This window comes from Apium graveolens, chromosome 6, assembly GCF_009905375.1.
Source record: "Apium graveolens cultivar Ventura chromosome 6, ASM990537v1, whole genome shotgun sequence".
Lineage (NCBI taxonomy): Eukaryota > Viridiplantae > Streptophyta > Magnoliopsida > Apiales > Apiaceae > Apium > Apium graveolens.
In genome coordinates this window covers 124,088,390-124,112,078 of record NC_133652.1, presented here as the reverse complement: position 1 = coordinate 124,112,078, position 23,689 = coordinate 124,088,390, and the positions used below count along the sequence as shown (strand labels likewise).

The 23,689-nt window shown below is 41.4% G+C and overlaps 3 protein-coding genes across 3 annotated transcripts; all 3 read right to left on the bottom strand.

The window, feature by feature from the left end:
* Positions 1–416: 416 nt before the first annotated feature.
* LOC141667957 (BTB/POZ domain-containing protein At5g41330-like) lies at positions 417–2,184 on the bottom strand. Its single transcript, XM_074474610.1, has one exon. The coding sequence runs from the start codon at positions 1,976–1,978 to the stop codon at positions 566–568; it is 1,413 nt and encodes a 470-aa protein (XP_074330711.1). The 5' UTR covers positions 1,979–2,184; the 3' UTR covers positions 417–565.
* A 6,164-nt stretch (positions 2,185–8,348) lies between these two features.
* Positions 8,349–8,810, bottom strand: LOC141665420 (uncharacterized). The gene has a single exon (XM_074471406.1). The coding sequence runs from the start codon at positions 8,808–8,810 to the stop codon at positions 8,349–8,351; it is 462 nt and encodes a 153-aa protein (XP_074327507.1).
* A 3,108-nt stretch (positions 8,811–11,918) lies between these two features.
* On the bottom strand, positions 11,919–13,560 carry LOC141665419 (uncharacterized). Its single transcript, XM_074471405.1, has 3 exons — positions 13,201–13,560; positions 12,556–12,999; positions 11,919–12,443 (listed from the first exon to the last, which is right to left on the bottom strand). Exons 1-3 carry the CDS (start codon positions 13,558–13,560, stop codon positions 11,919–11,921), a joined length of 1,329 nt encoding a protein of 442 aa, XP_074327506.1.
* Between the last annotated feature and the right edge of the window lie 10,129 nt (positions 13,561–23,689).

The following is a 23,689-nucleotide window of genomic DNA, read 5'->3' as shown; positions in this document are numbered from 1 at the left end:
TGCTGATGTAACTGATGACCTCAAGCAAAGTCAATGATAGTTAGTTAAAAAATTACAGCTGTATTTAGCTGTCATTTCTGTTTTGTTTATATATAAACCTGAGTATTTAGTCTTATTAGATTATTAGAATATATAGATACATCTCTCTCTTATCTTCATATAAGAATGTAACTTCAAGCTTTATTTTTATGATGAAATTTGTTGCTTGATTGATTCATCTCTGCTGCACAGAGCTCATGTTCATTGTTCAGACACAGATAAATTACATTTTGAATCATATCATAATGACATAATCCAGTTCATAGTTTATCCTCCAGCTACTGAGCAAGTCCGGCTTTTTACAACCATTTAAAGAATTAAAACCTCAAAATTTTTACAACACAATCTGATTTTAACGGGACAATCATTCGTTCATATATCACATACTAAAACATATAAATATGATACAACACACAAGTCACCAAGTCTACTAAATAAATTTAATTTAGAGATCATATTCACAAACTAACACAGATTTTGTGCTAGAAACCAATCACACTACACATTCTTTATATTTCTTTAAATTTTAAGAACCTCTTATCGAGCTCTGCCAAACCTCGACAAATTGCTGATCCTTCCTTGTTACAAACATCTTGTTTCCTCCAAAATCCAAGTTGGTAATCCTACTTCCTCCCATATCTTTTGCTCTCCCCATCAAATTCTTCCTAAACATTCTCTCCTCCGCCCCATTATCATTTTTCCGCAAGGACCATACCATAACCTCAGACCACATTTCCAAATCTCCTTCTCTACTGCAAAACACTTGATTGCCATGGCTTTGAATCTTACAACCAAAACCTTCCTTCTTCCCATTAATCGCCTTCCGACTATCACCTAAACATTCCCAAGATTTTTCAGCACCAATATTCCTCATATCAGCAAAGAAAACTTCTCCTGAATTTATACCAACCTTAAAAATTGCAGAAAGATTATCCATCACCGTGACATCCGCAAAACAATCAACTTTTTCCTTCAATTCCCAAACTACATTACCGGACCTGATATCCCAAAACTTAATATTACCCAATACACCATGAGGTCCACTATGCGAACCAGACGCCATTAATAGATTATAACTAGGTACCCAACTCAACTTTGTAGCTGGTATCGCTGAATCAAGATCAGCACCAAAGATTTCGCAATGACCAATCTCAGTCACAGGACGTAAACCACCTTGCAGATCATACACCATAATAACACTAGAATTTCTCCGACCTGATTCGAAACTAGTAAACAAACAATCAGTTGATGACCCAATAGCCTGAACTGTTGAACTGGACCTAGTCACATTTTCCCAATACAAAGTCTGCTTAACAAAACCCTTATCAAGATCAAGAATTTGCAACCCCGAAAAATCGGTAGCACCTGCAGCTACAACCAATGGACTTAATGACAACAAAGAATCCACAGCTGTAAATTGAGTCAAAATAGTTGATTTTCTTTGCAAAGACCAATCAAAAGATGTGATTTTGCTACCATGAGCAACATGAACAGAACCATAAGGTGTAGTACATATTGAAGAAGGTGAATCTCTACCACTCAAATTCAAAATCAAAGACTTTTCAAGATTAAAAGCCTCAAATTGAGAAGAGTTTGATTGAGAATTAACAAGAAGTTCCTCAATACCATAAAATTTAGCTTCAAAAACAAGATCTTGAAGGTCAAAGGCCTTAGCTTTAGAGGGAAGATTACCAGTTCTAAGAAGAGACAAAAGAATTGAAAACAATTCAGGGTCTCTATCAATAAAAGGTATAGATACAGAATCTGAATTACAAACCTTGAATAAAATTGAATTAGGCCCAGATTGAGTTAAGGTCTGTTTGGTTGTTTGAAAAAGCTGACCACCAACATCTATTGTAAAGATGTTTGAGCTCAAAGAATCTTGATTTTTTAACTGCAACCCCTTTGAAGATAGCTTTGAATCTGTATTGGGTTTCATTTTTTTAGCTCAACAAGCCTAAAAAATCAAAACTTTTTTCAGAAATTTGAAGTAAAATGTGTATGGATTTTTCTGAAGGTGATAGAAAAAGTAGTTGGGACTTTGGGGGGTCTTGTTTTTCAGTTGAATAAGATACTAGAAGATAGATACAACTGTATACTAAGATATACGGCTGGCTATATATGTGCCGGCGTCGTGATTTTGTCCTAAAATTAAAGTACAACCTGGACCAGCAAGAAGAAAGAATATTCTACTTTTATTGCTGGTAAAAGTAGAAAGTTTTTATCCGGATTAAATTTGAAAATAGTTAGTGAATATATAACTAAAATTTTTTGTCCGCTACGAAGTTGCTTGCAAGATTTTTTCAAAAACAATCAAATTTTTTCGTTAATGAAAAATGAAGTCTGCTATAAAGTTGTGAGATAATAGTTTTTTTTAGAATTCAATGTGTGATAATAGTTTTGAAAAGTGAGCGGTGTGTGGTGGTTTGTGATTATTTTAGGCTGAGATTGATCAGAATAAGTGGTGGTTCTCTTATCAGCTCTCAACTTCTTACCCTTCCAATGTGCCTACGTACCCTTTATATAGGGATCAAACCTAACGTAGTTCTTATGGAACAAGAAATCTAATGGGCTTAGACTTCTTATTCCTAGGCCCGGTAGAAACCCATCCAAAGTCCGTCTTCCGCTAGCTTTAAGAATGTCCAACTATGAGTCCCAACCGCGAAGACCCAAGGTTCGTCCGTAATCGCAGGACTTCACGGATAGTGCATCTCCCTGCGCAAGGATAACACTCCGCTACAGCTATCTCCCTTGATTTACGGACGCAGGTATAGCCACGGTTCACCCCAAGTGCCGGACGCATCCCTGTCCCCCGAATGAGGATAACCCACCAGATAACAGGACAGGTGATCACAAGCTCTTGGGTGCAAAGTGCAGGATGACTCCAAAGTTCTCCAACGAGGACACTCATTGAATACAAGAACAGAGTTCCCAAAGCACACACCAATGTTAACCCCGCATCCCCAACGAGGACACCCGTTGAATACAAGAGGAGGCCTTCAATCATCAGGCATACCCCTGGAGGCCTTCAAGCTTTTCATGGACATCCCCCTCCTTGACCGTCTCAAGGAGGGAATTCTTCAAAGGGTACCTACAACAAATACGTTAGTAAAAATAATTTCCACTGGTCCTCTCCATGCAAGCTTTGTCCTAAAGTCACCATTGAGAATGTATTGACCAAACACAGGACGCGTCCTAAGACCCCGGGCACGTCCCACCTTTATGAAGCCAGTATTGTTTCCTCAACAACTGTTTCCTACAGCATGTCACGGCGACAATACGCGTCCTAATAGGGACGGGCGCCCTCCAGCTTCCATTGCCAAAAGACCACATTTGCCAAGTACTTTCACCACGGCTGACGCGTCCACAACGTTTGGATGCGTTCTTCCCTAATCATGCACTCCCAAGCTTCTCTATTATCATACCATAAAACATATCATCAAATGTAGGCGCGTCCTCTGTGCCTGTATGCGTCCTCACCTTCTACAATGCAACACCGATTTTGACTGTACTTAATCCGCATTTGACCCGAGTCAGTCCAATGCCAAATTTTGGGTATAAGAACTACCCCCCAAATTCCATTTGCAGTTGAAAACAAAATTGGAATTTTTATCCTTAACTTCAAGCAACGAAATTTGGCTCACAAATACAGGACGCGTCAATTACTTAGGATGCGTCTTGCCTTCACTTTATACTCGTGGCATACAGCTGTCCTCCACGTCAGCTGACCCTCTTCTATAAATACCCTATAAGGGAACTCCCATCGACAGTTTACCCTTTTCTCTCTCTAAAAACCGCCATCGCCGCCGCCTATAAACTTCAAGTTCAAAACTCCGACGATTCAGCCGACCATTTATCGATTTCTTTAGCTCAATCCCACCCTCAACTTATGAGGTATGTAAATCATCTTTTATTTCTTTATTTGGTCGAGTAATCCAACCGCAATAAGCGAAAAACTGTTCGTACGCTTCGTTTCTACTTGACTATTCTTCATTCCCTTTTGTATATATATGTGTATGTATATGTAGAAACATTATATATAGCTCATTTGATTCTCTAATTACAGGTTTTTAGGTTTTTAGAGAATTTCCCCCCAATTGCTTATAACCGATTAGAATTCCCACGTATTCTGCTAGTTTAGGACGCGTCATCCTCAAAGGGCGCGTCTCGTTTAAGACACATTAAGTTGTTTTAACCAAAGGTCATATAGAGGCAGTGCCTTACTAGGAAGCGTCATCGTAGTACGTCTCCTGCGATGGATTCTTAGGACGCGTCCTTGTACGTTTCCAGTATCTTCCCTTTTTTCTTTTCTATTCTTCTTTTCTTCTTTATTTTTATGTGGACGCGTCCTCAAGTTTTTTTTCCTTCTTTTGCAGATGGAGGACGCGTCTTCCTCGTCACCTTTCCATCCATTCAAAGTTCTCAACAAACGCCTTGGGATCTACTCCCCACACTTGATCTCTTTCAAACCTGATTTCCCTGAATTTCACAGGATGGGTTCCTTCCTTAAAGCGGAAAGACGCGTTTTCGAATCTCTCAAATCAAAGACTTCTATTATGTCTGATTCAAGTTCCAATTCTATGGATCACGTCCCCATAAGCTCTAGAATGAAAAAGAAAGGATTCAAACGAAAAGAAACTCTAATTCTCAATGTTAGAGCTGCTATCGAAGATTGGATGGAAGATGAAATTGTACCCACAACCAGCAAATAGCCCCTATGCATGATTACTTCAGATGAGGACGCGTCCCCTTCTCAGGACGTATCTGCTTCTCAGGACGCGGCTCTTTCACAGGACGCGTCCCCTCTCAGCATTAGTGAATTCAAAAAGAGGATTCCTGACCTTGAAAAGTACCCCGTGTCTCCTCAAAAATCCGATTCGCCCCTCGAACACTGGGAACCCTCAGATGTTGAAGTGGATTGTGAATGGACAAAGCTTGGTGCTCTAACCGAGGCAGAGAAAAATGCCTGGCGGAAAAAAGAAAGCAAGCTAGCTTGTGTAGCCCTCGACTCTACTGCAACTAACTTGGAGATCCAGTGGCACATGAAATACTATGACATGGAGGGCATCTGGGCGCACCCTCTTCCTACAATGAGGCCACACATCTTCAACATTGGGAATCAAAAGATCCCTAGAATGGTGCTCACACCAAAACTGATCTCTCTAGGCATGGACGCGCCCTTATACCCATACATCAAAAAGATTTTGAAATGGTATGACGTTTCCCCGGTTCAATTATCTCCAAACTCATACAAACTAGCATGTGATTTGTACATCATATACCACAATCTTGGATTGGGTGCGCCCTCCATGAAGGAATTCAGCTTCTTCTACAGCATCAGAAAATCCATTCCAGGCTACCATTTCTTTGTAGTCAACAAGTGGTTGAACAACAAAGGATTCAATGAGGGCAAGATCAGCCACGAGAGGGATTGGAAGGAACCTTTCTTCTACATCTATGATGTCAAGAGAACCCAGGTTCGCTTCAACTTAGAACCAAGTAAGTGATTTCCAAAACACGTCCTCATAAGCTTGACGCGTCCTCCTACTCTGGACGCGTCCTCTTTTCCAAAATTTTCGTTTCCCTTAACAAATCCTCATTTCATTTTCATTTTTTTATCTTTAGACAAAAGAGTTCAAAAGGAATTAACAGGAAAAAGAAAAATGAGAGCAGAGAAAGTACTTCAGTATGCTGAGAAACACTTCAACCTCAAGGACATGATTACAGAAGACAGCCTCAAACTAGTGGGCGCGTTGTCCGCCCGGGTTGGTTTTGTCTGCAAATTCTGTGAATTTCATAATGGCAAACCTGTTCTCACAGCCTCAGAAAAAACCAAGGGCCTTAGTGCCGCATAAGTGGTCAAGATTGATATCAGTAAGCAATTTGACTTAGAACAAGGTAAGTATATATGAGAGAGGACGCGTCATCCTTTTTGGACGCGTCCAAAGCTACAGAATCAGCTTCTCACTTTAAAAGTGCCAACTCACCAAAATTCGTAGGACGCGTCATGTTTCTTTGACGCGTCATGCGTATGTTTGTCTTCCCTTTTACACGCAAAACTTGATCTAATTTACAGGCATTTCCTGCATATATGCCTTTATTTTGGGCGCGCCTTATTTTTAGGGCACGTCTTCCTATAATATTTGTAACCAACATTGTTAGTGTGTTACTCATATTTCTTCACAATCCACGTCGTGGGCAATATGTCCTCCAGTAAGACGCGTTGTACGTTCAGGACGCGTCATAATCATATATATATGCACTCTCTATGTCTTTGCATACATTTTTCTTGACATATCTTCATGCATTTACATGTCTTTATGTGCATTCTAATTGAAATTTATGCATCGACAATCTTTAAATTATGTTCTCGGCGCGTCCTACTATTTGGACGCGTCTACCTTATTTAACTAATGTTTCTCCATGTTTATATCACAGACATGGCATCTCTCCCAAAAGGTTTCGCTATTGGAGCTTCCAAAAAGTTAAGGGCAAAGAAGCAAACTCCTGTAAAGTCTGACCCAAAGGTGAAAAATCCTACTCCTGCTGTGACTCCTCCACCTTCACCCAAGATTATGGCCACCGCAGTGCCCGACATCTCTGTGAATGAGGATGCGCCCTCAAAGCATCAAAAGACTGTTCCTGATGACCAATCCTTCGTCCTCAGATATCTGGGCGCGTTCTCGGCCGGTGCTTTCACTGAAGATGAAGTAAGGGGCTGGACTTTCAGAACCGAGCAGCAGACAGAGGAAGCTATGGTAAGGGCTGCAGCTGAGCTTCACATGCATGCCAGACAAAATGCTAACATGGCTTCCAGACTCAGGGAGCGCCTTGCTGCCACTGATACTGCAAAGAGCCAAGCTGAAGACAAGATCAAATCCGTAGAGAAATACATCAATTTGCTCGTCCAAGAAAAAGATGTCGAGATCAAGCGCCTGCAGGAGGACATGACGCGTCTTGAGGGTGAGAAAGCAGTGTTGGAGGGAAATGTCACTTCTATGGAGAAGTTTGTGGAGGATGTAATCTCTCTGAACTCCACAATGCAGCTAGAGCTTGACACTCTAAACGATGACAGACTGCATGGGTGAAAGGAGGAGAAAAAGCTAGTCTATCAGTATGGCTTCGCAGCTGGGTTCGAAGAGTGGTGTTCTGGGTTCATAGCAAATGACCCAAAATACACTTTCTCTAAGTTTGATGAAGACACCCATAAATGGGTAAGTGATTCCAGAATCAGAGCTGCAGATTCTATTAAAAGCAAGAGGGTTTTTCTAGGCTTGGAGGAAGGTGACGCGTCCCCAGCGCCTTATCCACTTAACGTCCAGCCTCCTCCTCCAGACAACCAAGACAAGCCTCAGGTGGCGCCTCCTACCTAGGACGCGTTTTATGTCTATTTTTTAAAATTTTATCTGAACTACTTTAAGGGTGCGGGCCCCTTCAAGCCTTGCAACTTGTAATGATTATCTTCGAACTCCTTTTGCTTGCACCTTCTATGATATTTCTCTTTAATTACCTTTTATGCATATCGTTTTATTTTCCTAACTTTGCTTTTTCATAGGTAAGGGCGCGTCCTACGATTAGGACGCGTCGCCTTTGGAATCTTGTTGTATTTTTACCATCATATGTTAAGTAGATGTCCTTGAAGGGCGTGTCCTCTTTAATTGGGCGCGTCATTGGTTCATCCAGATAGGATATTTTTAATAAACATGATACTTTTACTTTTTAGAAAAGGCATAAAGCATGAGGGGCGCGTCCTAGTATCTTGACGCGTCTACCCTTCATTTTAAAGATATATTTAGTCCCTCAGACTGGACGCGTCCTTAGTAAGGACGTGTCTTCCTTTTTAGTTATGTTTTGTCAAAATTAAAGGAACTTAAAACTGACAGAGCATCAACCAAGATAACTTGGGCGCGTCTTTCGAAATAGTACGCGTCTTAGTTCCATTTTTACTTGAGTTTTGTTGTTCCTTTTGATAGTCACTACTTCTACTAACATCCGTTTAGAACTACTACTCAGGGCGCGCCCTATAGCTAGGACGCGTCATACATCCAACCAAATTAACAAGCAAATAAATTTTGGAAAATTTCAAAGTTTTCATTAATAATGCGCTCTTATGTCAAAAGTGCACCAATACCACAGCTACTATGCTCTGTGGGAAATTTATTCGAAAAAATGATCCTTCAACTAGTCCTAAGGTAAGTAGTACATGCACTACCCCCTAGGCTAGGAGGAATTTATTTTATTCTAGTCTATAACCTGGGCACAACCCTAAGTATATAATAAAAGAGGTACGTGATGGCCAAAGCCGCGCCTTACTGATAACACTTTCGGAGATGTTCCGCGTTCCACGCTTGCGGAATCAGCTTCCCTTCCATATCCTCAAGGTGATAAGTCCCTTTCCATAAAATTGCTTTTATCTTATATGGTTCTTCCCAATTAGCTCCAAACACTCCATGCTGGGTTTTCTTCGTGTTTGACATTACCTTCCTGAGCACCAAATCCCCTACCTTTAGCAGCTGTCCCTTTACCTTCTTGTTATAATACCTTGCGGCACATTGTTGATATACCGCAAGCCTCGGCTGAGAATTCTCCCTTGCTTCTTCCAAAAGATCCAAATGAAGACTTTGATTAACCTCTGAGTACTCCTTCGTGTAACGATCTCTGCGAAGCGACCCCGAACCAACTTCCACGGGGACCATAGCTTCATAGTCGTAAGTCAGCATAAATGGAGTTTCTTCCGTAGTAGATCGTGGAGTAGTGTTGTAGGACCACATCACTTTTGGGAGTTCTTGAGGCCAATTCCCTTTGCGCTCTTCCAGTTTGGTCTTAAGGGTGTGCTTTATTATTTTATTCACGACCTCTGTCTGTCAATTACTTTGAGGATGATAGACCGCTGCAAACTCCTTCTTAATTTTCAGGTCCTCACATAATCGTCGCAATTCCTTGCTATCGAATTGCTTCCCGTTGTCAGATATAAGTTTGTAAGGAATACCAAACCTGCAAACAATGGAGTTGAAAGTGAAATCTCTGATTTTCTTTTCCGTAATAGTTGCCAATGGCATAGCCTCTGCCCACTTAGTAAAGTAGTCAACCGCGACCACCGCATACTTGACATCCCCTTTAGCCTTGGGCAACTCCCCAATAAGATCTATCCCCCACATGGCAAATGGCCACGGACTTATCATAGACGTCAAGAGCGTCGCTGGTATAGATGAGTAGTTTGCAAAGTGCTGGCAGCGATCGCATGCCCTGATGAAATTTGTAGCATCCTCTTTCATTATAGGCCAATAGTATCCTTGGCGCAAAAATTTCATTGTCAACGAGCTACCCCCGAGTGATTGCCACATTTCCCTTCATGCACCTTCCTTAAGATATAATTTCCTTCCTCTTCGTCAACACATCTAAGCAGCGGTTGATTGAAGCCCCTCTTATACAGAATTCCATCATATACCACATACCTTGCAGCCTGGTAGCGGAGTCTCCTAACCTTGAACTTATCCTCGGGGAGGGTTCCTTTGTGAATATAAGCGAGAATGGGTGTCATTCATGCTTCCTTGGGCGCCTCATCTACTTGCATCATTTCTACCTCCGGGATACTAGGAATCTCCTGGATCTCTAGGGGTATAGATCTCAGTAACACAGCTTCCTGCTGCGACCCCATTTTGGCCAGGGCATCCGCGTTGCTGTTCTTCTCCCGCGGTACACATTCCATCCTAACTTCTCTGAACTTTTCAATCAGGCGTTGCGTGCATCTCAAGTACAATTCTGTCCGCGGTCCTCGAGCTTGAAACCCCCCATTCACCTGATTTACCACCAGCTCCGAGTCACTCCTCGCAATTAGGTTCCGCACTCCAATTTCCAAAGCGATCTTTAGGCCACTAATCAATGTTTCATACTCCACATCATTATTTGTTGCATAAAAATTGAAGTGAATTGCGCTCATCAAATGATGTCCTTCGGGAGACACGAGTATTATACCCGCACCTGCTCCCCCATTGTTAACTACCCAATCCACATGCAAGGTCCACCAGGGGTATGGAAATTCCTCCAAATACTCCTCTGTATGAGGAGGATACATCATTACTAAAGCTCTGTCATCAACTGCAGAGTCAAATTCCAACAAGAAATCAGCTAAGGCTTGTCCTTTAATTGATGTCCGGGGCATATATTCCAAATCAAACTGTCCCAACTCCACAGCCCACTTCAACATTCTCCCTGACGATTCTGGTTTGTGAAGGACTTGACGTAGCGGGTACGCAGTACGGACTTCAATTCTATGGGCCTGGAAGTATGGTCGTAATTTTCTCGATGCAAGGATCAGGGCATAAACCAGTTTCTCCATGCTGGTGTAGCGAGTCTCAGCATCGTGCAACCGCTTGCTCACATAATACACCGGTGACTGCTGTCCATCTTCCTCTCTTACCAGAACAGCGCTACTTGAATACTCAGATACTGCAAGGTACAGTATCAGAGATTCTCCATCTAACGGTTTTGACAGCATGAGAAGGTTTCCCAGTTGCTCCTTGATCTTCTTGAAAGCCTCTTCACATTCTGGTGTCCATATGAAGTCTTTCCCTGCCAACTTAATCGCCTTAAAGAATTCCTTGCATCTGTCAGACGATTTGGAAATAAATTGATTCAGCGCGGCGATCCTCCCAGTTAAACTTTGCACTTGTTTCATATTGGTGGGTGATTTCATATCCAGCAGTGCCTTGATCTTTGCGGGGTTGTCCTCAATTCCCCTATGGTTGACGATGAACCCGAGAAACTTGCCCGACTCCACACCGAATACACACTTTTGTGGGTTCAACTTCATGCAAAACCTCCTCAGAATTTTAAACATTTCCATCAAGTGTTCGATATGGTCATTCGCCTCCTTGGATTTACCAACATATCATCTACATACACCTCCATAGTCCTCCCAATCTGGTTTTTGAACATCATATTCATCAACCGCTGATAGGTTGCGCCAGCGTTAATCAATCCAAATGACATTCCTATGTAGCAGGATAGCCCCCTGTCGGTGATGAAGGATGTATTCTCTTGATCGGGACCATACATGGGGATCTGATTATAACCAGAGTATGCATCCATGAAACTTAGCAAGGCATGCCCTGCAGTCGCGTCGACCAACTGATCAATTCGTGAGAGTGGGAAACTATCCTTTGGACATGTTTTGTTGAGGTCTGTGAAATCCACACACGTCCTCCACTTCCCGTTCGAATTTCTTACAAGCACTGGATTTGCAATCCATTCGGGGTAGTAAGATTCTTTGATCAACCCCACTTCCAACAGTCGGTCCACCTCTTCCTTTAATGCTATCGCCCTTTCCCTGCTCAATGGGCGACGCTTTTGTCGTACGCCCGTGCAATTAGGGAAAATGTATAACCGATGACACATTACTCCGGGGTCGATTCCCACCATGTCCGAATGACACCATGCGAAGACATCAAGATTTTTAATCAGAAAATGAGTAAGTCTTTCTCTCATTTCATCACTTAGCTGAGATCCCACTTTCAAAACCTTGCTCGGGTCACCCTTGTCGATCGGAACAGATATTGTATCTTCGGTCGGCCCCGTCTTTTTGGCGGGCATAGGGATCCTAGGATCCAGATCAAAATCAAAGTCACGGGGGTCCTCGACGCCCATTTTTACACCCGAGGGCATGTCCCCATATGTGGGGCATCTACCTCAGGACAAGGCATGTTCTTGTGCAACGCAGATGCGGAGGGCGCGTCCTCATTTTGAGGAGCATCAATCTCAATTCCATTTTCACTCTTCAAGGGCGCGTCCTCTTTTTGAGGAGCATCCACCTTGAGGCTACTTTCGAGACTTTGTAAAATCTCACTTCTTCCTTCCAACTTTTCCCCGTTAACCTCCTTTTACATGATTTCTTCTATATGGCTTACCACAACCTCTTCCACGCTACGGATCCTCGAAACATTCCCCAACGTCAAAACAGGGATATCGGTGGTATGGGTTTCTTCCTCCTCTGGACCTTCCATAAAATAGTAGGCATGAACCTCTCCACTTGGTTTTTTATGATTGTCTTCTGCACCTTCAAATGGAAGACCCTTTCCCTCATATCTTCTCCTGCGGAATTCCTTAACAACCTTGTGATAGTAGTCGCGTGATTTGTATTGCGACCCTCTCAGACTGCCTACTCCGTTAGGTGTTGGAAACTTTATGATCAAGTGATGTATCGAGGTCATCACCCTGAACACCCGTAACCAAGGTCTGCCCACCAGCACGTTATGCGCAGAGTCTTGATCCAGCACTTTGAAATCTATCATTTGAGTGACCGACAGGGCTCCTTCCCCAAGTGTGACGGGAAGCCTAACCGAACCCATAAATCTCACTGCTTCTCCAGTAAAGCCATAGACGTGTGCATCTTCAAAATACAGTCGCTATCCGGAAAACCCAGTTTTTTGTACGTGCTATAATACAGGATGTTCGCAGAGCTCCTTTGTCCAAAAAGACCCGATGCACGTTCATTGCCCCAATAAGCATAGTTATTACCAGTGCATCATTGTGGGGATGATGTACCCATCTTGACTCTCTCCCCCTAAACGTAATATCAGCTGATTCCCCTTTGAATATTTTTGGAGGTCTATCTTCCAAACTATGAATGTTGGTAAGTGGCGGGTGTCGTGCTTCTCTTGCATTTATTTCCAACGCCCGATTACTATCATCGACAAAGGGGTGTCCTCCAAAAATTACTCTGATACTACCAGCTCTTTGGAACTTAACTTTCGCTGTCTTTTCAGCGTCCTCTTCCCGCGGGGGTTGCCTTTCATCTTTCCCTTTATCATCATTCCCCCTGCATCGCTTTACCTTGTCAATCCATTCTCCCAGGTATCCCGCCTTGATCAGTTCTTCAATTTCATCTTTCAGGTGACGACATTCATGGGTGTCGTGGCTGGTAGACTCATGGTAATCACAATACTTCTTCTTATCTCTACTCTGCCATGAAGTCAGATGGTCTGGTTTCTTGAAGATTTCTCTATCCTTATTCACCTCAAAGATATGATCAATGGACGCTACCAGTGGAGTGTTGTTGCTTACTCTCCTTTCATAGTTCGATGGCGGGCTCCATTCTCTCCGCGTATTCACGGTGTTTACCCTATTAGGGCTTCAGGCATTCCGCCGATAATCCGGGCTCACGGATCTATCTCTTCCCTTGGCTCGCCCCTTGGAGTTGTTGGTATTATGATTCTTTCTTGTTTCTGCAAGCGACTGCTCAATCACTTTGAATGATTCCGCTTGCGCAAGTACATCAGCTAACGACACAGGGTCCTTCCCTTGCAGGTGCTTCCAGAAATCTGTTCCCACACGCAAACCAGCTATAAGAAGTATTTTCAGTGTTTCATCAGTTGCGCCCCTCACCAAAGTAGACTCTGCATTGAACCTTTTAAAGTATGAGGTCAAGCTTTCCCCCTCTTTTTGTTTCACATTGGCCAGTGTGGTAACTGGCGGTGTATACTTCACCGCAGCTTGAAACTGAGTTAGAAACAGAGTTTTCATCTATTTCCAAGATGTGATCACACCTGGACCAAGTTTCTGGAACCACTGCTGAGCGCCTTCTCTAAAGGTGGCCGCCAGGATACGACATCGAGCCAAATCAAGTATTTGATATACATCCATCTCAATGTTGAAATGCCCAAGAAATTCCACCGGGTCGGAATTCCCGTGAAAACGCAAGTCATTTGTTGTATTCCTGTATCCTGCGGGCAACTGCGCTTTCCTCACAACAGCAACAAAAGGAGAATGAGTTTGTGCAGTCGCCGTTACTCTTCCTCCTTCAAGATGGTTGAGCAACCTCTTAAGATCGTTCACATTAAACGTCCCTACTCCAGGAATGGTTTGAACATTAGGTTATTGGGGGTGCTCTGCGGCTTGTTGTTGTTCCCCTTGATTACCCCCCCGGGTGTAGCGGTGGATCTCTCCGCCCCTCGCCCTGAGGCTGCGGCTGTGCAATGTTACCATCTTGATTTTGAATATTATCCCGCACGCGAGGTTCCTCCTGGCTGCGTCGCGGTACTTCCTCATTATTCTGCAACCTTTCTTGAATTCGCACGTCGTTCTGGTCATGAGGACGCGTCCTGGAACCATTGCCCGTAGCACTGTGGGAAGCTACAGGGACAACGATAGGAGCTTCTTCAGTGGAGAGTGCGCTATCTCTCCTACCATTATAGGGCGCCCTTCCATATTGGTATCCCATTCCTCCTCGCCCATTCCTCCGATAGCCTCAGTAGTAATTCCCGAAGCTTCCTCGCGGAGGGGCACACTCGTGCTCGCGGTGCCGCACCCTATCATCCCTTTGATATGTAGGGGGCATACGCATTGTGTCACGGGGCCTCGCTTCTCCAGCGTTTCCTTCCTTTTGCCATTCTACCAGCAGCATTCTCAAATCGTCATCCTCCAACCTTACGCCAAGCCTTCTTTTTAAGGTTAAAAAATCTCCCCCTTCCCCATCTTGATTCTGAGCATTTTCCGCACGATGACGCTCGTCCATCGTACGCCCAGACCTATGGGGGTGTGGCACGACCTGATTGACAAGACGAGGCATTTCTCTACCGTCAGTGTCCTCATCAACAAGCTCCACAATAGGTTCTACATCATCAGAATATTCCAAGTATCGCGGAGTGATCCGCGAGTTTTCTCCGCTGGCCTGAGCATCTCCTTCGACTACAAGCGCCTTCCCCATGGCATGGCCGCGACGGGGAAGACGACGACCCCTCCTCGTCCTGCGACGCTCCACCGTGTTCAACCTTGAATGAAAACTGTTAAGAGTATCCCCCATGCGATACAACTGCTCCAAGATATCAGCGTTGCTGATGAGAACTAGAGGTGTTCCTCCCACATCCGGAGCTCTTGGTGGATCTGCCATGTCTCTGGGCACGTAGGGTTCGTGACGAGTGTAGCCTCCCTCGCCTTCTCCTTCAGATCTACTGTCACTTCCATCATGATTGTAAGACATCTTTTCCTCCCAAGATTACGATCTTAATTAACACTTCTCCTTCTAGCGCCAATTTGTTGACGGAGGAATTTGGTATCAACAAAGTTTGAGGTTCGTCGCCGGAATCAAGATCTACGATGGTGGTTCTTCGCCTGAAAAGCGAGCGGTGTGTGGTGGTTTTTGGTTGTTTTAGGATGAGATTGATCAGAGTAAGTGGTGGCTCTCTTATCAGCTCTCAACTTCTTATCCTCTCAATGTGCCTACGTACTCTTTATATAGGGATCAAGCCTAACGTAGTTCTTATGGAACAAGAAATCTAATGGGCTTAGACTTCTTATTCCTAGGTCTGGTAGAAACCCATCCAAAGTCCGTCTTCCGCTAGCTTTAGGAATGTCCAACTATGAGGCCCAACCGCGAAGGCCCAAGACTCGTCCGTAATCGCAGGACTTCACGGATAGTGCATCTCCCTGCATAAGGATAACACTCCGCTACAGCTATCTCCCTTGATTTACGGACGCATGTATAGCCACGGTTCACCCCAAGTGCCGGACGCATCCCTGTCCCCCGAATGAGGATAACCCACCAGATAACAGGACAGGTGATCCCAAGCTCTTGGGTGCAAAGTGCAGGATGACTCCAAAGTTCTCCAACGAGGACACCCGTTGAATACAAGAATAGAGTTCCCAAAGCACACACCAATGTTAACCCCGCATCCCCAACGAGGACACCCGTTGAATACAGGAGGAGGCCTTCAATCATCAGGCATACCCCTGGAGGCCTTCAAGCTTTTCACGACATCCCCCTCCTTGACCGTCTGAAGGAGAGAATTCTTCAAAGGGTACCTGCAACAAATACATTAGTAAAAATAATCTCCACTGCTCCTCTCTATGCAAGTTTTGTCCTGAAGTCACCATTGAGAATATATTGACCAAACACAGGACACGTCCTAAGACCCCGGGCGCGTCCTCACCTTTATGAAGCCAGTATTGTTTCCTCAACAACTGTTTCCTACAGCATGTCACGGCGACAAGACGCGTCCTAATAGGGACGGGCGCGTCCTCCAGCTTCCATTGCCAAAAGACCACATTTACCAAGTACTTTAACCTCGGCTGACGCGTCCACAACGCTTGGACGCGTTCTTCCCTAATCATACACTCCCAAACTTCTCTATTATTAGACCATAAAACATCTCCTCAAATGTAGGCGCGTACTCTGTGCCTGGACGCGTCCTCCCCTTCTACAATGCAACACCGATTTTGACTGTACTTAATCCGTATTTGACCCGAGTCAATCCAATCCCAAATTTTGGGTATAACTGGACTCATGTCCAAAAATGAATTCAAACTGCAGCCAACAGCATATAATTCAGTCTATAAGCTAGATTATAACTAATTTCCAACCATGTAATTCCAAAGTTTAATTAAATTATGAGATATTTGTCGTGAGTCAGTACTCAGAGTTTGACTTCTATGTTCCAAAACTCAAGAAATTGCTTTTACAACTTCGCTAGTCTCTCAAATTTTTATTCTTTTTTCTTGCTAAACCCACTTACAAATCCAAATTCAGAAAAGGTTTGAAACTTCGATATACAGGAGAAAAATATCGCCGAGTCCAGAGGTTTGGTTCCTCAAATTTTCTAGCACTTACAAATTCAAAGAAAAAAACTTCAAGTCTTAAATAGATCCAAAGCTTAGGAGTTTACAAAAACAATACCCTCCCTCAGAAGTAATAAGAGTAAGATAAACAGTAAGATAAAAGCTACTACTCTCTTTATATTTTTTTGATACTATATTTTCGTAATTTATTTTTAAATATTAAATTTTTATTAAAAAAATTTCAAAATTCAAAATAATTTATATAATTATATTTTAAAAAAATATTAAAATATGTGCCGAATTTCTCTTCCCCATAAACAAAGTTAATGGGACAGAGGGGCTATGAGTTAATGAGTTGAATACATGTACTAGTTAAAACGGCCAGGCTGAGTACGGGAGCAAGATGGTTAAAACGATACTGAGAAATAAACATTCATCCGTCTACTTTTTAAAAATCGCCTAGTACTTATTTCTGAGTACTTATTTTTAACTACTCATCCAATTAGGTTTTTGAAAATTAGGTTTAAACAAATTTTATTAATTATCGGTCAAAACTTGATTTTAATTCCGAATACTCAAAGTCAAACCCGAATTTGACTTTCTTAATATTTTTTCAAACTCTTCAAAAAACGAGCAAATGTGAAATTATATACATTTTTTTTTGTAAATTTTTGACATTTATTAGAGTGATACGTGACCCGTAGGTTTATCCTGTACACACCCGAAGGGTAGCGGCTGCGGGTTAACTACGATAAAAAAATCTTATTAAAACTTAATTTTGATTATTTTGTCAAAAATTATCAAATAAGCAAATTCTACTTAATTTCTATTAATTCTAGGATGATATTAAGTTATTAGTATAAATTGATAATTTTATTTTTTATTATTACTATGTATAACTCTATATAATCTAACAAATATATATATATAAGTTTAATATACATACACAAAAATCAAAATTAATTAAATTTAATATATGAGTGATAAAATAATAAAATAATAATACCCGATTAGCAACCTAAGTACTTATTTCAAGTATTCTCCTAATTGAGTACTCTTTTTTAGAAAAAATATGAATCAAACCGATTTCTGATTTTTAAGACTTTGCTAAAAGATATAACAAATAAACTAATTATCCAAATTATGCTTTTCATTCCAACTGACTCAAAGCATTGCGTGAGCCAAAACCATTTCTAATCTACTGAATAAAACTTAATACTTATAAACACTTCTCTTGTTGTAATGGCGAAGAAGAAGTAGTACTTAAGTAAAGACATGTGCTAAGCCAAAAAGGTCCTATTAACCCCACAACAGAAACATGAAATTGAGTAATTCATACGGTTTAACAATCTTTCCTGCAATACATTTAAATATGCACAGTTGGGCCTGTGATTGTATATTTAAAAGGATGGTTTTTTATAATTAAGGATTAATGTTAAGTAATCAACTCTCTTTTTTTATTTTGAAAAAAATCAGAATTAATTCAATAATGAAAAGTCATACGGTATCTACAAGAACAATCGAATCGAACAAATATAAAACAGATCATATCGCTGATTAATTTAGTCTTTATGAAGACACAATCAAGCGATTTGTTGAAAACCAAAACCAGTTTGAGCTATCGATCGTAATTACAATCCCATATAAATCTTTATCACTGAATCAAACCTCTGAAAATCCGGCAGATCTAATGTCCTGGATATCGAATCATACCAAAACACACCAAAAAACACACCAAGCTATCACAAAGAGGGAATAAACAAAACCCAAATAAATTAGGAACAAATCTCACCCAACAAAGATTTTTTCAAACAAAAATACAATCTTGAACGATAAAAATCCTTACCCGGAGAGGAGTATTATTGAAAAACACGACCAAAGCAAGAAAAATAGATGATTTGGGGGTTTTCACCGGTGAAAACCGATGATAGCCCCGAACGGCGGCTAGAAAAGAGAGAGAAACTGAGAGAGCTTTTTTTAGGGTTTGAGAGGCTGAGAGAGCTTATGTAATCTCTTACAATAAGTAATCAACTCTCTTAAAACAAGGTCTTAGGGGGAGAGGATGGGTTTAAAAGCGTCTTGAACTATCACCACCTGTTATATAAAAAAACTATATAACACTATAATATAGATAATAGCTACAAAATTCAACTCTCCAACCATACCCCTGTTAGAAAAAATTAGATATCCTCTATCTCATGTTTTATATCTTTTGATCCTCTGGTCATTAGCTATAATTTTTTACTTAACCAAAATGTACACATTGATAAATACATATATTTTTTATATTTAATACATGCATATTAAAATTCATATATAATATTTTAATATCTTTAACTTTATGTAATATTAAGTGTCAAAATATTATTTTCTTATTAACAAAATATATTATTATTTTAAAATATATTGTATATTTATAAAATACTAGTAAACCTAATATAATATAATAAATTATAATATAATATAATATAATTAAATATTTTTTAATATATGTGTGTGTGATGTTTATTAATTATTTTTTATCACATTTAAATATGCTATCACATCTAATAAATATTATGTTTAAATATTATTACTCATTATATCTAATATCACTTCTTAGATATTCAATAAAAATTTTGATAAACATGATTTATCCATTTTAGTTGTTATGGGCGGAGATGCTCTACCAGCATCCAGGGCAAGTTGCTTATCCTGTCCGCATAACAGACAAGGGAAACATGGAGAGTAAAATAAGATTGAATGACTACATTTATATTCTAAGAGCAAGTCCAATATAAAATACAAAATAGTTATAGTTATTGTTGTAATTTGTCATCAAAAAATGTTTTTTGCTAAAACAAAACTTCTAACTCTCCAATGCTAGATATATTTTGAAACCAAATATTTTTTTATTTGCCAAAATTTTGTCACTTTACCTGTTTCATTTAAAGTACAATAAGAGCATCTCCAACAGCTTCTTAGTTCATTCCCTAATTTAATATAAAATATTGGATCTTAGTAACTTAAGACATCAATAGCTATTACCAACTCCAACAACATTCCCTATATTCATTCCTCATACAATATTTAATCATTTATTAGCAACATTATTACATAAAGTGAAGAAAGAGAAAGTGTTGTTTTCAAATATATATTATAAAATAAAAGTTAGAAGAGGAGAGAGGTTAGATAAAGATACGGAATTGGAAAAAGATCTTAGTGTATCTCAGTGATTTAAGGAATCACTAAGATACTGTTGGAGTAGTTTTTTTCTCCATATTCCTTATATTTAATTTTAAGATTTCAAATAGCTAAGATGTTGGAGTTGCTCTAACATACATCTCATTTGTAGTAATATGATAATGTGGCTATATGCATAAATGCATCCTTGGTTTTAAATTTAGAACCAAATGCATATATACTTATTTACATGTATAGAACTTATTTGGAGTTAAAATTTTTAACATTTAATTTCAAATTATAGAAATAACATCACTTATAGCATTGGACTTGCTCTAAGAATTGACACGAGGCTATATAAAGAACAAGAATGGTCCATGCTTTGCATGTGTAAAACTAAACCCGATAATGGATCTTGTAACTGTACATTAATTTTGTGTATTTTCGCGTTTTGTCAAAATCTTTAATCCAAACCGATTTATTTTTATGTACCATTTGATAGGGATAAATAAATCTTGATTACATAATTAAATATTACAGTTTGGGTTGCAAGGCCCAATAAGAAGATGTATGACATTCAGACCAGAAAGGTTAACATGTTGATCAGGCCTGATGGACCAGATCAGGCCTGATGGAACAAAGAAGGCCAAAAAACCCTGATTATTTATTAATTTCGTAATTAATAAATAAGGGAGAAAAACAGCTATTAAGATAAGTCCTAGTGGGGATATAAATCCTTGTAGATTGGCCTCCAAGGAACCTCATGAGATAAAGAATCAGCTTCCTACTTCCTAGGACTCCTAAGTCTATCCTAATTCAGAGACTTGACCACCAAGTCTCCTATACCAAGTCCAATTCAAGGACTCCCACATCTATATAAGGGGCCTCACCCCACAAATCAGAACTACGTTTTTTGGCTTGATTCTCTAATTCACAGAGATACGTAGGCATCTCGTAAAGGCAGAGTTAAGCTACGAAACACGAGAGCAGCCATTAAAGGCCTTGAGCTCCCGTACCTTAGTAATAAATACATCAATTATATATATTAGTTTTTTATCCATAACATTTGGCGCCGTCTGTGGGAAAGCACAACAACAACCATGGTGAGAACATGGAGAACAATTAGAGCTCTGGAAGAAGGAACACCATCGGGGACAACCCAGGTGATTTCATCAACCGTGGAGATACCTCCTCACTCAACTTATGCATCTAATCAAGCGGAAGCCCAGATAGGGGCAACTCAACCTCAGCCACAAGGGACGGCTTCCCCGACTATTCAAGGTACGAATCCTCAAGTTCAACAAGTACATATACCTGTGAATTCTCGACCTGTCGGGTATGAATATTCAACTGTTGTTACTACTAACCCCCTTATGGGATGCCACTTTACCCCGAGGTTGGAGGAAGTGGATATGCTGGGCGAAGTGAAGCACGAGGGCAATCGCCCCCCTATATACGAGGGTTGGCTCCTATCCCCGAGGATCGGGAATTTTCTGGTCCTTACACCGAGAGAGACTCCGAATCTTCGGATGATGAAGTGGCCCCAAGAAGGAGGCATCCTGGCAAAGAGCCGATGGCCGATGGAAGGCAACGCCCTCAAAGCACCCAAGGGGCGAATCCCCAAGAAGTGCAGGGAAGGATCAGGGCTCATGAGGCTGAGATCCAAAGGCTGAGGCGTGACTTGGAGGCTCACCAGGCCACCAGACCCCAGATACCTCCTAGGGGGAGAAATCCTCCTCCTATCATATACCTGGATGGTCCGGTACGGAGAAGGGCTGTTGTCCCAAGAACTGATCCAAGCAATCTCCTTCCCCTTGGAGATCCTGATGATCCAACTCCACCCTTCACTGAAGAGATAATGAATGCCCATATCTCAAGGAAATTCAAGATGCCCACTATCAAAGCCTATGATGGCACGGGAGACCCCGCTAATCATGTTAGGAAATTCTCTAATGCACTGCTGCTGCAACCCGTGAATGATGCTATAAAGTGTCGGGCCTTCCCTCAAACCCTGTCGGGTATGGCTCAAAGATGGTACAGTCGCTTGCCCCCAAACTCTATTGGATCGTTCAGAGAGTTAAGTCAGGCTTTTATTAAGCAGTTCATCAGTGGGAGAGTCCATGAGAAAAGTTCAGAATCTCTTATGAGTATTGTGCAGGGAGCTAAGGAATCCTTGAGAGATTACCTGAATCGTTTCACAAAGGAGGCTTTAAAAGTCCCGGACCTCGATGATAAGGTAGCCATGATAGCACTGCAACAAGGAACTAGGGATGAGTTTTTCAAGATGTCCTTGGCCAAACGTCCCCCTGAAAGCATGTTGCAGCTCCAAGAAAGGGCAGGGAAGTATATCAAGGTTGAAGAAAGTATGAGGAAGACCATAGTAAGTAATGAGCCCACTGGAAACAAGAAGCGGAAAACTGATTTAGAATATATTGCTAAGGACAAGTATCCTAGAACCGAATAAAATTCCGATTCAACCCCCAAGAAGGGAGGACCTGGGCAAAAGTTCACTGAATATGCTAAGCTGAATGCTCCTAGAAGCCAGATTTTGATGGAGATTGAGAAAGATGGAGATATTCGCTGGCCTAAGCCCTTGAAGGCTGATCCCGCAAAACTAGATAAGAGCAAGTATTGCAGATTTTACAAAGATGTTGGCCATGACACCGATGAGTGTAGGCAATTGAAAGACGAAATTGAGTTTTTGATTCGAAAAGGAAGATTGAACAAGTATACTGGAGAAGGAGGGGACAGGAATAATAATGGAAGGAAGAACTTTGAAGATCGTAGGAGGGACCAAGATGATCAGAGGAGGAATCCCCAACCTAGAGGGCCGGTTATAAATGCAATTTTTGGAGGGCCGCGACCTCGAGGGCCTGTGATAAACACGATCTTTGGGGGTCCAACTGCTGCTGGATTGTCCGAAAATTCCAGAAAGACATATACCAGAGAGGTTATGCATATTGTTGGAGAACCCCGAAGAGGGCCAGGACAGAAGTAACATTGGCTTTTGATGATTCTGACCTAGAGGGTGTAAAGTTTCCTCATGACGACCCGTTGGTCATAACACCGATAATAGGAAATAGCCCGGTTAAGAGGGTCCTTGTGGATATTGGTGCTTCTGTGGATATCTTGCTCCACGATACCTTTTTAAGGATGGGGTATAACGACTCCCAGTTGACACCAACCGACATGCCGATATATGGATTTGCTGGAGTAGAATGTCCTGTAGAAGGGATAATCAAGTTGCCAACCACCATAGGTACGGAACCAAGGCAAACAACGCAAATGTTGGATTTTGTGGTAGTAAAGGCTAGTTCAACCTATAATGCTATCATGGGAAGAACAGGGATACATGCCTTCAAGGCAGTCCCTTCTTCCTACCATTCAGTCATGAAGTTTCCCACCCGAAACGGGATTGGAGAAGAGAGAGGAGATCAAAAAATGGCTAGAAGCTGTTATGTGGCCTCTTTGAGGGCAGATGGAGTCGGGGGGCAGGTTCTTCCTATTGAAGATATGGATGTCCGAGAAAATGATGAGAAGAGAGGAAAGCCGGCAGAAGACTTGGTTCCGGTTCCTTTAGACCCCGAGAATCCTGAGAGGATGACTTTTATTGGAGCCACATTAGAGGAGCCCCTTAGAGGGAAGTTGGTGAAATTTTTGCAAGAAAATAGTGATGTGTTTGCGTGGTCAGCAGCTGATATGCCGGGCATAGACCCGGAGCTGATTACTCACAAGTTAAACATGGATCCAAGCCGGAAGACAGTGAAACAAAAGAAAAGAAATTTTGCCCCGAAAAGACAAGAGGCTATAAAACAGGAAGTAGAAAAGCTCTTGGAGGCTGGTCTCATTGAGGAGATTCAATTTCCGGAGTGGTTAACAAACCCTGTAATGGTGAAGAAGGCTAATGGAAAGTGGAGGATGTGTATAGACTTCACTA